The following is a 13,237-nucleotide window of genomic DNA, read 5'->3' as shown; positions in this document are numbered from 1 at the left end:
GCTGGCCCAGTGGGCACCAGGATGGGGGGCTGGGCACACAGCCCCCCCAGCCCAGGGCCGCGGGGGCCCAGCTGTGGGCTGGTGTCGGCGGGGACCCCCCCAGCTCCCCAGCCCCCAGCTGCCTGGCTCAGTCAGGGAGGGGGACACGCGGTATTTTGTCACCTCCATCCCCTGGGATTAGCTGACCACCCGCTCTGCTGACCACTGGGAAGTGGATCCCCCCCGGGCTGGGGGGACCAGACCACTCATGGCCACCCCCAAGGATGGGGGGCTTCTCCCCTCAAGCCAAGAAGCCACGGGAGCCAGGACCCCCAGGGCAGTGGGTGCCCGAGACTCCCCGTACTCAGGGCTGTGGGTGCCCGGGACCCCCATTCTCACGGCCATGGGTGCCCAGGACTCCTGTGTGCCGGGAATTGGGGTGCCCAGGACCCCTACGCTGGGGTTACAGCGTGCCTGGGACCCTCACAACAGGGGTGCCAGAGGGCACAGGGGGTGTCCCTGTCCCCAGCCCCGGTTTGGTTTCGGGTGACCCTGACTCCTCTGCTTTAATCCCCCAGTGACACCGAAACCGTCGGCGAAACCCGAGCGGCCGGACCCCGCGCCCTGCCCCCCACTGCTGACTCAGCAGGGCCGGGGCACCCCCAGCCCCCCGCCACGGGGACCCAGGAGGATGTGCCTTGCACTGGGGGGGTGGGTGGGCATGGGGCGGGGGGGGCGGCAGGCACCCCTACGCTTGCAGACGTAGGGACATGAGAGCATGGGGGGGGGGGTGTGACAAGGGGGAATCATGGGGGGGCATTGGGTAACAAGGGAGGGACATGGGGTACTGAGGGACCCCAGAGGACATGGGGGACATGGAGACAGGGCAGGGAAGCCAGGCTCCATCCCTCCCCCTGTGCCCCTCATCCTGTCCCCACCTTGGTCCCCACGCCCCACCACAGTGCTCCCCCCCCCCCCCCCCCGCCGTACAGACAACAGCACAACGGGGTTAAACCGTTTTATTGCTCTGAAGATGGTGGGGGGTGTCTGCGTGCCCCGGGGGGGGTGGGGGGGGTGGGCAGTGGGTGCCCCTCCCACACTCCTGGCTCCCCCCCTGCCATGCCCAGCAGCGTCAGCCCCCGGGGTTAGTACAGGGGGTGCAGGACTGGGGTGAGGGGGGTCGGGGGACCATACGGCCGTCTAGTAGTAGGTCTCCTTCTCCACCCAGCCTGCAAGAAGGGAGGCGTTGGTGGGGGGAGGAAAGCGAGATGGGGGTGCCCCCACCCCCTGGGTGTCCCCCCCACCCCCTGCATGCTTCCCACCCCTCTTGGGTGCCTCCCACATCTCCTAGGTATCCCTTTCTCCCATGGGGGCTTCCCACTTCCCTGGGTGCCCCCCAACCCCTGTGGGGGCTCTGCATGCCTCTTGGGTGCCCCCCCCCCCCTTCCCTGGGTCTCCCCCCAGCCCCCAGGGGTGCCGGTGCCCCAGCCCAGAGGGTGGTTTTGGGGGCAGCCCCTGCTCTGGGAGGGGAGGGTGGGCGGGCAGAGGGGGCCAGAGGGAGGACTCAAGGGGCTGTGCTAGTTGCGGGGGGACAGTGACCACTTGCAGGGGGGCCGTGATGACTTTGGCGTGTTCAAAAAGGGGGGATTTAGGGGGGGCAAAGCCCATACTGGGGGGTTTCAGGGGGAGAGCAATGCCCATCCTGGGGGGAAAAACATCCGGGGGGGCGTTTGCCGGTGGGGGGGGTCTCACTCACCGCCGGGGTAGCGGCGCAGGATGAGCTTGCGCACCTCATCGTAAGCGAAGATGAGGAGGCTGTAGGGGAAGGCGCAGAACCACCAGGTGACCCTGTGGGTGGGCAGCGTTAGTGGGGGGGGCACCCATGGCGGGGGGGGCAGGGCCAGGGTACCCCCCACCGACTCACTTGAGGGGGTACATGCGCAGGGCCACCCCCATGCCGGGGCAGTAGGAGAGGAACGCCGCCAGCGCCGTCTCCTCCAGCAACCCGAAGATCAGGATCTTGTTCCTGTGGGAAAGCTGCGTGGGTGCAAGGCAGGGGGCAGGGAGCACCCATGGGTGCTGGGGGGGGCACGAGGGGGCACCCACTTCATGCCCTGCTGGAAGACAGAGTTGCGGCGGGTCTTGCAGATGATGAGGTCGGCCCATTGCACCACCACGATGCTGGCGAAGAAGGCGGTGTGGCAGGTGAACTCCACCACCTTCCGCTGCTCGTAGGTCTGGGGGGGGGGGGGGCACAGCCTCAGCGCAGCCGCACGTGCCCCCCAGTGCACGCTGGCACGTGGGAGGGCACATGTGAACACACACCATGTGGGGGCAGGGGCACGAACGGTGTGTAAGGGGATGTGCAGAAGGATGTGTGTGCAAGGGCTCTGCACGAGCACAAGCAGGGGAGGGCACACTTGCCAAGTGCGTGCGAGCGCGTGCACACAAGCAACAGCCGTGCAAAGGCAGGTGCACTAACAGGAGCGCACAGGGATGCACAGTCAGAGAGGGCTGTGAGGGCACGTGCAAACACGCCACAGACACGTGTGTACACACATGCACACTCCTGCCAAGCCTTTGCACGAGCTGAGGCGTAGGTTTGCACACGCGCAGCCACTCTGCAGGCTCTGCAAAGCAGAGCCGGGTGGGCGTGCGAAGAGCGTGCAAGGGGCGTGCAAGGGGCCCACTCACCCACTCCTGGCCGTAGGAGTCCTCCAGGTCATTGGTAGAGCGGTCGTCCCAGGCCAGGCGGATGCCCACCAGCGTGCCAGGAAGGAACCCATTCTCCGCCAGGATCACAAAGTAGGTGAAGAAACCACCCAGTGCCTGGATCATCCCTGTGAGATCAGCACCCCAGGATCACCAACCGGCACTCTGGATCCAGGATCGGCATCCCGGGATTGCCAACTGGCACCCCAGAATTGGGGATCAGCACCCCCAGGATCGGGGATCACAGATCAGCACCCTGGGATCGGGGGCTGGGACCCCTACAGTCAGCATGGGCACCCTCAGAGCAGGGATCAGCACCCCAGGCTCAGGGATCCACATCCCAGGATCAGCACCCCCAGAGCAGGGACTGTCACCAGCAGGACCGGCACCCCTGGGATCAGAGATGGGCTCCTCCAGTGTCACTAGTGGGTGCCCCAGTGGGTGCCCTGGCGTGCCACTGGGAGCCCTGGTGTCACCCAGTGGCCACGGTGCCAGCTGGGGGCATGTCCCCTGGTGTTTCTAGTGAGTGCCTGTTGTCACCGGTGGGTCCTAGGGGCACCCGTTGCCCCCACGGCCACCCAGGGGAGCCTGGCATCCCCCTCCTCACCGATCTGCCCGTAGGCCATGCTGATGAGCCGCTCGTTCACCAGCTTGTCGGTCCGGGGGTTCCTGGGCTGGCGCTTCATGATGTCGCTCTCGGCTGCCTCGTACGCCAGGGAGATGGCGGGCACCTGGGTGGTGGGGAGGGCTGTCAGCCACTGTCACCCCCCCACCCCCAAACCCATCACCCCCTGCTGTCCCCCCATGCTCACCATGTCGGTGCCCAGGTCGATGCACAGGATGGTGACAGTGCCCAGGGGCAGGGGGATGTTGGCGATAATGAAGAGGAGGAAGGGGGTGATCTCGGGGATGTTGCTGGTCAGGGTGTAGGCGATGGACTTCTTCAGGTTGTCAAAGATCAGGCGCCCTGTGGGGATGGGGGGCGGTGGGTGATGGGGACGGGGGGCACCTGTCTGGGGGTTGGAGGGCAACGGAGGGGCCAGCACTGACCTTCCTCCACGCCAGTGACGATGGAGGCAAAATTGTCATCGAGGAGGATCATGTCGGCTGCCTGCTTGGAGACGTCGGAGCCAGCAATGCCCATGGCAATGCCGATGTCGGCCTTCTTCAGTGCTGGGGAGTCGTTCACCCCGTCCCCTGTCACTGCCACGATGGCACCCTGGGGATGGGGGGGTCAGGCACTGCAGGAACGGGGACAGGGCATGGGGAGGGGGGTGTTGTGGGGCATGGGGACACCATGGGGCACAGGGATGGGGCACCACAGAGCATGGGGACACTGCAAGGCACGGGGATGGCAGCACTGTGGGGCACAGGGACGGGGACACAATGGGGCACAGGGGTGGTGGTACCATGGTGAGCGTGGATGGCGACACCACGGTGCATGGGGACAGCAGGGTACCTTGGGGTAGAGGGAAAGGGACACCACGGGGCACAGGGAAGGGGACAAGGCACAGGGCTGTGGGCACCACAAGGGGTGGGGACAGGGCATGGGGAAGCACAGGGAAGGGGACACCATGGGGCACAGGGGCAGCAGGGGACACGGGGACAGGGACAGGGACACCTGGCGCTGGCAGCCCTCCACAATGATGAGTTTCTGCTGGGGGGACGTGCGGGCGAAGACGATCTCGGTGTGGTTCTTCAGGATCTCATCCAGCTGCTCCGATGTCATGTCCTTCAGGTCGGAGCCATGCACCACACAAGCCTTCGCCTCCCTGCCGCACCGCAGCCTCAGCAGGGGCCACTGGACCCCCCCGGGACCCCACCCCCCGCCCAGCACCGGCACTTACCGGGGGTTGACCTGGCTGACGGGGATGTTGAGGCGAGCAGCGATGTCCTCCACTGTCTCGTTGCCCTCCGAGATGATGCCCACCCCCTTGGCAATGGCCTTGGCCGTGATGGGGTGGTCCCCGGTCACCATGATCACCTTGTGGGGGGGGGCACATATACAGAGGGATGACCCCTGCTCAGGGGAGAGCTTAGCAGGGGTCAGAGGGGGCACGGGAGGTCTGACCTTGGTGCTGGGGGAGCTGGGGGCTGGGGGTCCCACCTTGATGCCGGCGCTGCGGCACTTGCCGACAGCATCGGGGACAGCAGCACGGGGCGGGTCGATCATGGACATCAGGCCCACGAAGCAGAGATTGCATTGCTGGTGGGGAAGTTGACCTCATCGGCGTCAAACCTGAACCCACGGGGGAACTTGTCCGGGGGCAGGTAGAGGTGGCAGAAACCTGGCGGTCGCCGGCACATGACAAGGTGCGGGCGCCCACGGGCATCCCCTTCCCTCACCCGATTCCCCTCATCCTCGCCACGACCCCCCGGTGCCATCTTTGCCCCCCCATCCCTTGTGCCCCCCCCACATCCCCCCAGCGCTCATCCCCCTCCCCTGTCCCCTTCACCGGTGACCCCATTCCATGCCTCCCATGTCCCCTGTGTCCCCATGGTCCCACCCTGTGGTCTCCATGCCTCACGTCCCCCAGCCTCTGCGTGTCCTGTCCCTCCATGATGTCTGTGTCCCCACATTCTATCATCCCGCACCCGTGTCCCTATGCCCACACCCCTGCCATGTCCCTGTCCTCTGCAGGGCCGTGTCCCCATGTCCCTTTGTTCGCACACCCTTCACATCCCCTTTCCGTCACATCTCCCACCCCACCCCCTGCATCCATCACCCCTCCCTGTGCCCCCATGTGCCTCCACCCCATGCCCACCATGCACTTGTGCCCCCAAGTGCCCACCCCTGCCCCATTCCCTGCACCCCCCCGTCCTCACCCAGCACCCGCTCGCCTAGCCCCCCCAGCTCCAGGTAGGCGTTCTGGAAAGCCTCTCGCATCTCCTGGTCCAGTGGCACCTCCTGGCCCTGCATCAGGATGCGGGAGCACCGGTCCAGGATGCGCTCGGGGGCCCCCTTCATCACCAGCAGGTACCCCTGGGGATCCTCCTCCCGCTCGTGGATGGAGAGCTGCAGGCACGGCGGGCACACTGGCACCAGGCGGCACTGACCACTGCCCCGGGGTCACCACCACCACCAGCAGCCTGGCAAACCTGGTACTTGTTGGTGGAGTTGAAAGGGATCTCGGTGACTTTGGGGTTCTTGTCCCGCATCTTCTTCACAGAGCCACAGGAAAGCTGGATGCACTTCAGCAGCGCTGACTCCGAGGCATCGCCTGCCGTGTCCCGCTGGTGTGAGGAGGGATGCTCAGAGTGATGCCGATGCCAAGGGGGGCACCAGGGTGGGCACCACCCTGGCTCTCAGCAGGATTCAGGGTGTTCTGGGGGATCAGCATCACCTACCTTGGAAATGGAGATGTTTTCCTGGCCCGGCTTGAAGACGGCGCGGTTGCAGAGCCCAGCGATGCGTGCCAGTGCTGCCCACGTGGGCGAGCGCTTGTCAAAGGTGGCACCTGCGGGACACCCGGCCCCATCAGCTGTGCTGGGCCCCCTCATCTTTTCTGGGGACACCTCCTGTGCTCCCAAGGGGCCCTGGGGATCCAAGGAAGGAGGTGCCCTGGGAAGGGGGTGCTGAAGGGAAAGGGGGTGCCCAGGGGAAAGGGGTGCCAGGGCAGTGACATCTGGGTGCAGGGGTAAGAAAAGGGGGTGCTCCTGGGGTCGGGGTGCTCAGGGGGTCAGAGTGCCGGCGGTCAGGGTGCCTGTCACCCACCCGACTGGTCCTCAGTGGTGTCAGCCTCGTGGATCTGGTTGTCAAACCACATGTGGGCGACGGTCATGCGGTTCTGGGTGAGGGTCCCGGTCTTGTCAGAGCAGATGGTGGAGGTGGAGCCCAGCGTCTCCACCGCCTCCAGGTTCTTCACCAGGCAGTTCTTCCGTGCCATGCGTTTGGCCGTCAGCGTCAGGCACACCTGGGGGGGGCACCGCCGGGCTCAGTGGGCACCCACGGCACTCGGAGGGCACCCACAGGTGTCAGCAAGCACCAGGCACCACACATGGCTGGGTGCACCAGCATCGGCCCAGCAGAACCAGTGCTCACCACCTCCCTCCCAGTGAAACCAGTGCCCCACACACACACCCCATGCCACCCCTTTTGCTCCCCTGGTGGCCCTTACAGTGACAGTGGCCAGCAGCCCCTCAGGGACATTAGCCACAATGATGCCGATGAGAAAGATGACGGCCTCCAGCCAGGTGTAGCCCAGGATGAGGGAGAGGATGAAGAAGGAGAGGCCGAGGAAGACGGCAACACCAGTGATGAGGCGGATGAAGTGCTCGATCTCCATGGCGATGGGTGTGCGCCCCACCTCCAGCCCCGAGGCCAGCGAGGCGATGCGCCCCATCACTGTCCGGTCCCCCGTGGAGATGACGATGCCACGGGCGGTGCCTGGCAGGACAGGGAGGGTGATGCAGCCCCAGGGGGCACCAGGGACCCCCGGCATGGGCAGGGACCCCCCGCTGACCCACCTTCTACGCAGTTGGTGGAGAAGAAGCAGATGTTGCGGGTCTCCAGCGGGTTCTCATGGGTGAACTCGGGTGAGCGAGTCTGTGGCTCTGACTCCCCCGTCAGCGACGAGTTGTCCACCTGGCACCGCAGGCATGGGTGGGTGCCGGCAGGCACCACCAGGCTCAGCTGCACTTGGGCCAGCCTGGCTGTCCCCATGCCAGCCCTGGTGCCCACCCTGTGCTACCTGTGGTGCCCACCCCACATCACCACCAGCGCCCACCCCATGCCAGTCCTGGTGCCCGCTCACCTTGCAGCCATGGGAGGAGATGATGCGCATATCAGCGGGCACCCGGTCCCCCCCCTTCACCTCCACCAGGTCGCCCACCACCACGTTCTCTGCGTTGATCTGGATCTTCTCACCCTCGCGGATCACCAGTGCTTGCTGCCAGGGCACAGTGCACCCTGAGGGATGCCCAGGCACCCCCACGCCACCCGGGACCCCCATACCAAGCCGGGTGCCCACCCAGGGCTCCTACCTGGGGCACCATGTTCTTGAAGGAGTCCATGATTTTGGAGCTTTTGGCCTCTTGGTAGTAGGAGAAGCAGCCGGTGACGATGACGACAGCAGCCAGCACCACCCCCAGGTACAGCTGGGACCCAGGTGACACCTCAGCACCCAGCACCCTGAGGTGAGGAGTGGGACCCCCCCAGCCGCCCCAGGGCAGGGTGCTAGGGAGGGGACCCCTGTGCCAGCCTGACCCACTTGCCCCCCACATCCAGACCCTGCAAGAGCTGGCACATGGTGGCGGGGATCCCCGAGCCCCCAGAATGCCTGTTCTCCTTACGTCACCCATGCACCCCAGACCGCTCATCAGCCCCACAACACCCCTGTCCCCATGATGCCTGTGCCCCCCCGCCCCGCCTGCCCCGGGTGCTTATGCCCCTGCCAAGGGTGCCCATGCCCTTCCAGTGCCTATGTCCCCATGGTGCCCATGCCCAGCAATGCACGTGTCCTTCAGGGTGCCCCCACAGCGCCTATGCCCCCCACCATGCTCATGCACCCCCACACCACCTGTATCCCCGTGATGCCCATCCCCGCCAGTGCCCGTGCCCCCCGGGGTGCCCTCACGTTGTCGTTGGAGGGCTCGTCCTCCATGGCAGCCTGGATGCCGTACGCCAGGAAGCAGAGGATGGCCCCAATCCAGAGGAGGATGGAGAAGCCCCCGAAGAGCTGCCGGCAGAACTTGACCCACTCAGGCGTGGTGGGGGGGGGGTGTCAGGGCATTGGGGCCGTCCTGCACCAGGATCTCGGCTGCCCGTGCGTTGGTCAGGCCCTGCGGAGCGGGGACACGCTGACACCCAGGGCTGGGGGGAACACTGGGGGACACAGAGGTCCTGGGCAAGGGACAACCTGTGGGTCCAGCAGAGCAGGGTGCCATGGCCAGAGCATGTGGGGCTACGGGGGTCATGGCTGGGGGGACCCACAGGGACAGCAGGGGACAGGGTATATGGCCAGGGGTCACTCATGGGGACAGGGAGCTGGGAGGGGGCAGGGGACACAGTTGGGTGTCACCCATGGAGACAGGGATGCTGAGAGGGGATGGGACACAGCTGGGTGTCACCCATGGGAGGGATGTGGGATGCTGGTGATGGCATCGAGGGTGGGACATGGGGACATCTCACCCGGGACAGGTCCACCTGGTACTTCCTGCCCAGCTCATCCAGGGACAGCTTGTGGTCATCCTGTCGGGCACACATCACCATGTCACCCTGGCTGGGGTGGCACTGTCAGCTGTCCCTTGCATCCCCCTGGTCCCCTCCTCACCAAGTTGACCTCCTTCTTCAGCTCATCCAGCTCCTTCTCCTTCTGCTTCCTCTTGCCACCGCCATTCTCGGAGGTCGTGGCAGCGGGTGAGTACTCCCGGCCGGCCTGTGGGCGCAGGACCCCGTGGGCACGCTGGCACCGCCGGTGTGGCTGGCACTGCCGGCGGCACAGCCCTCGCCGTGGGCACGGGCATTACCATGGGCATGGATGTCACCGCCAGCATGGGGGTCACCGTGGCCACAGGCATCATCGAGGGTACGGGGCGTCACCATGGGCACGGGGGGGACTGCAGGCACCGGTGGCAGCGTGGGCATGGGGGGCACCACAGGCAGGGAGTGGGGGAGGTGTCCCAGGGTGGGGGAGAACACCATGGGGGGGGGGGGGCAGCAAAGGTGAGGGTGGCACTGTGGCTGTGGGGGTGTCGCCAGGACTGGGGGGGGGGGGGGGGGGGGGTTCATTGCAGTCGTAGGGGTGTCCCTAGGGCCAGGGGGGGGGGGGGGGGCTGTGTCACTGTGGTCACAGGGGTGTTAGTGTGGCAGTGGAGGTGTCACTGTGGCCACGGCGGAGTCACTGTGGCCACAGCAGTGGCCCTGTGGCCATGGGGGTGGCACTGTCCCTGGGGCTGTAGGGGTGGCACTGTGGCCAGGAGGGGGGGGGTCCCCAGGGCCATGGGAATGGCACTGTGACTGTTGGGGGGTCCCTGTGGCCGTGGGGGTCCCCACAAGCCAGGCAGAAGAACACACCGCCAGCACCGAGGTGTTGGGGAGAGGCAGGCGGGGGACACACTCCCTGCCCACTCTCCCTGGGGGGGGTGTGACACAGCTCCCCCCCCCCCCGCCCCCGCGCGGCTGGCGGCAGGGGGTCCCCCAGGGCTGGCAGGGCCCGGTGGCACGTTGGCGGCAGCTCTGCTGGCCGGGACAGAGGTTGGCAGGAGCAGGAAGGGGCCGGGGGGGTGGCGGGTGCCCCAGCATGGGGCCGGGGGGGGCCGGGGGGGGGGCCGATGCGGTCATGGAAAACGGCCCCGGTGCCAAGAACAACGGCCGGGAGCAGAGGGGTCGTGTTACCGCGGGGACGGGGACACGGGGGTGCCCATCTCCACACACCCCCCCACGGGGCACTCCCAGGCGGGGGGGGGGCTCTGCTGCCCGCTCCCCCAGGACACGGGGCGCCCCAGCCCTCCACGCGGGGCCACTCTGGCTTTGGGGGTGGGCTGAAGGGGCATCCCGGGATTCGGGGGGGCAGGAGGGTGGCACAGGGCGGGGTGGGGGGTGGTGTGTATGTGCATCCCCCCGCCCTCCCCCACCCCGGCGTTTCCTTGAGGACAGACTGCCCGGAGGGACACCCATCTGGGGACACCCACGGGGAGGGGGGACACGACGACACCCGCTGTCCCACGTCCTCTGGCGTCTCCCCACTTTTGCATGGGTGCCCAAGGAACGGAGGGTCCCCGGCGTGGGGGGTCCCGGCTGTGCCAGGCGGGACAGGGGGGCCCGGTGGGACGGGGGGGGGCTGGGCGAGGTGCCAGCCTCGGCTCGGGGCCCCCCCCGCGGCCGTTGCCACGGCACCGGGACCCTGGCGCGGAGCAGCCGGGGCCACGGGCACGAGTGGGGGACAGGCGCGGGGGGATCCTCCACGGGGGCAACCCGGCTCCGTGCCTCAGTTTCCCCACCATGGGGGGACCGCCCCGCTCCCCCCCCCCCCCCCAATTCCTTCCCCGAAGCGAGGGGGGGGACTCAGACGTTTGGGCAGCCGCCCACCCCTGTCGGGGGTCACGGGGGAACAGTGGGACCCCGGTGAGGGGGCACGTGGGTGCCAGTGGCACCGAGGAGGGGAGGGGAGAGTGGCCATGGGACCCTGGGGTGGGGTGCGGGGGGGCAGCACCTGATGGGGACAGCACCCACAGGTGGCAGCGGCTGGGTGGGCGCCCTGGGGGGGGTCCCGCCCGGGCAGGTGCCGGCTGCCAGCAGGTGGGTGATACGGGTGGGCGCCAGGGCCAGGTGCCGGGTGGCAGCAAGCGGGTGCCCGCAGGGGTGGGCGCTCCGGGGGGGTATGTATGTGGGGGAGGGGGGGTGTGCCCCGCGTGGGTGTGCGCCCCGCGTGGGCGTGGGGGGGGGGCAGCGGGCGCCCCGGGCCGCCCCTACTCACCCCTCTGCCCATGGCGCTGCCGTCGCTGCTCTCGGCCCGGGGCACTCGGGGGCGGCGGCGGCGGCGGCCGAGAAAAACCCTCCCGGCCCCGCCCGGGCCGGCCCCCCCCGCTCCCGCCCCCCGCCCCCTGGCCGGGCCTGCCCCCCCCCGGCCCCTCCTGGCCGGGCCCCCCGGACCCCCCGCCCCGGTTGCCCTGGTTATGGGGGGTGGGCTCTTCCCGCCCCCCCCCCCCCCGGCCGTGCTGGGGGTCTCCGAGTCCCTCCCGATCCACGACACCCCCCGCGTGGGACCCAGCCGGCCGGGGCAGTGGGGGGTCCCGGCTGAGCGCTGGGAACCCAGGTGTCCGGGCCGGGGGGTGCCCCTTTCTGACCCCCCCCCACCTGCTGGGGCGTGGCGGGGGACCCTGACGTCCGGGTGCCCCACGCAGACCCCACGGCGTGGGTGGCAGCGGGGGGGTCACGGGCTGCTCGGACACCTGGGTCCCTCCCTGAAGGCCCCCCCCCCCTTCCAGAGCAAGGGGTGGCGCCAGGGGGACAGTTTGGAGGGGGTGCTGATCCCCACCCCAGCATGTCCCCAGTTCTCCCCGTATGCTGCTGCCCTGACGGGGGACGCTGGTGCCACCGGGCAGCAAGCGGGAACGCGGGGTGGCTAAAATTAGCCAGGGAAAGGCCAGGGCCCGGGGGGGCTGTACCGGGGGGGGGGGGCTGTGACCAGGGACAACTGTGCCGGGGACCGGCTGTGCCCGGGGATGCGGCTGTGCCCGGGGACTGGCTGTGCCTGGGGACGCGTCCTGACACCCCCCATGCCCACCCTGGTGCCCCCCAGTCCTGCCCCGCAGCCCCAGTGCCCCCAGTCCTGCTCCAGGGCCCCCTCCCAGTAACACGCACCCCCTCACACGCTCTCCCCCCGGCCCCCCAGGGTCCGGCTTAGTCGCCATGGCAACCTTCAAGGGCAGCCCAAGGGCACTGGGGGGGGGGGGGGGGGGCAATGGCTGTGGGGCCCACAGCCCCTCTACGCCTGTGCCACTAGTTTGCACCAGTGCACCCAGCATCTCCACGTCCCAGTCTGTTGCACCAGTCCCCCTGGTCCAGCTTCACGCTCCCAGTATAACCCAGTATCCCCAGTCTGGACCAGTCCCCCCCAGTCCATGCCAGCACCCCATCTGTCTCAGTACCTCCCAGCCTGCCCCAGTCTGTCCCAGTGCCCCTCCAGTCTGTCCCACTACTGCCTAGTCTGCCATCTCCCCCAGCACCTCCCCACCCATTGCAGTCCACCCCAGTCTCTCCCAGTTCCCACACATCTGCACCAGCACCTCTCTCTCTGCCCGTCTCCCGTCTGCCCCAGTACCTCCCAGTGCCTCCAGTCTATTCCAGTCCCCCCAATCTGCCCCAAAATCCTTCAACACCTTCAGTCCCCACAGTCTATCCCAGTGCCCCCAGTCTGTCCTAGTGCCCACAGTCCATCCCTGTCCCCCTGTTCCTTCTAGTGCCCCCAATCCATCCCAGTCCCCCCAGTCTGCCCCAATATCCCCCAGCACCCCCGCGCCCCCCAGTTTATCCCAGCCCCCCCATTGTCCCATCCCCCAGCAGGGGCCGGGCATGCCGAGGCCGGTTGGGGGGTGTTTACCCGGCCTGTGCCCCCCGCTGTCCCCCCCCCGCTGTCCCCCAAGCTGAGCAAACAGATGACGCGGGAGCAGGCGCCACGTGCCGCGCCCCCACCCCGGCCCCACGGGGGTCCCGGGGGTCCGCCCCGCCGCCCCCCGCTGCAGCCCCGGCCTCCCAGTTGCCCCGGTTCCCTGCCGGAGGGGGTAGCGGTGGCGGGTACCCCAGCGGGGGGTGGGGGGTGGGGGGGCTGGCGCCATGCACATGCGTGTGCCCCCCCCCCCCCCCCCCCCCCGAGGACCGTGCCCCGCCGCCCCCACCCTGCGCAGCTGCTGCCGTGGGCGGGAGGAATGTGGCAGCCGGGGGGACATGGGGACACGGGGGACGGGGGGGCTCTGTGTGTGTGTGTCTGTGTGTCTGTGTGTGTGTGTGTGTGTGTCTGTGTGTGTGTGTGTGTTCGCGTGTCTCTGTGTGTGTGTGTGTGTGTGTGTGTGTGTGTGTGTCTGTGTGTGTGTGTTCGCGTGTCTC

The 13,237-nt window shown here is 68.2% G+C and overlaps 1 protein-coding gene across 1 annotated transcript; it reads right to left on the bottom strand.

Annotated features, from left to right (window-relative positions):
- Window positions 1–991: 991 nt before the first annotated feature.
- Window positions 992–9,247, bottom strand: LOC101915017 (sodium/potassium-transporting ATPase subunit alpha-2). Its single transcript, XM_055792088.1, is given in 25 exon segments — window positions 992–1,208; window positions 1,736–1,827; window positions 1,904–2,005; window positions 2,086–2,216; window positions 2,674–2,819; window positions 3,299–3,422; window positions 3,504–3,658; window positions 3,742–3,910; window positions 4,313–4,463; window positions 4,539–4,675; window positions 4,799–4,894; window positions 4,897–4,979; window positions 5,518–5,707; window positions 5,791–5,925; window positions 6,040–6,149; window positions 6,407–6,605; window positions 6,810–7,078; window positions 7,159–7,276; window positions 7,446–7,580; window positions 7,675–7,788; window positions 8,268–8,411; window positions 8,413–8,472; window positions 8,822–8,881; window positions 8,964–9,068; window positions 9,160–9,247. Coding segments are annotated over 25 exon segments (3,108 nt in total). The 5' UTR covers window positions 9,214–9,247; the 3' UTR covers window positions 992–1,179.
- Window positions 9,248–13,237: the final 3,990 nt, after the last annotated feature.

This window comes from Falco peregrinus, chromosome 19 (assembly GCF_023634155.1).
Source record: "Falco peregrinus isolate bFalPer1 chromosome 19, bFalPer1.pri, whole genome shotgun sequence".
Lineage (NCBI taxonomy): Eukaryota > Metazoa > Chordata > Aves > Falconiformes > Falconidae > Falco > Falco peregrinus.
Note: the sequence above shows the minus strand (reverse complement) of the source record. Positions and strands in the feature narration are given on the sequence as shown.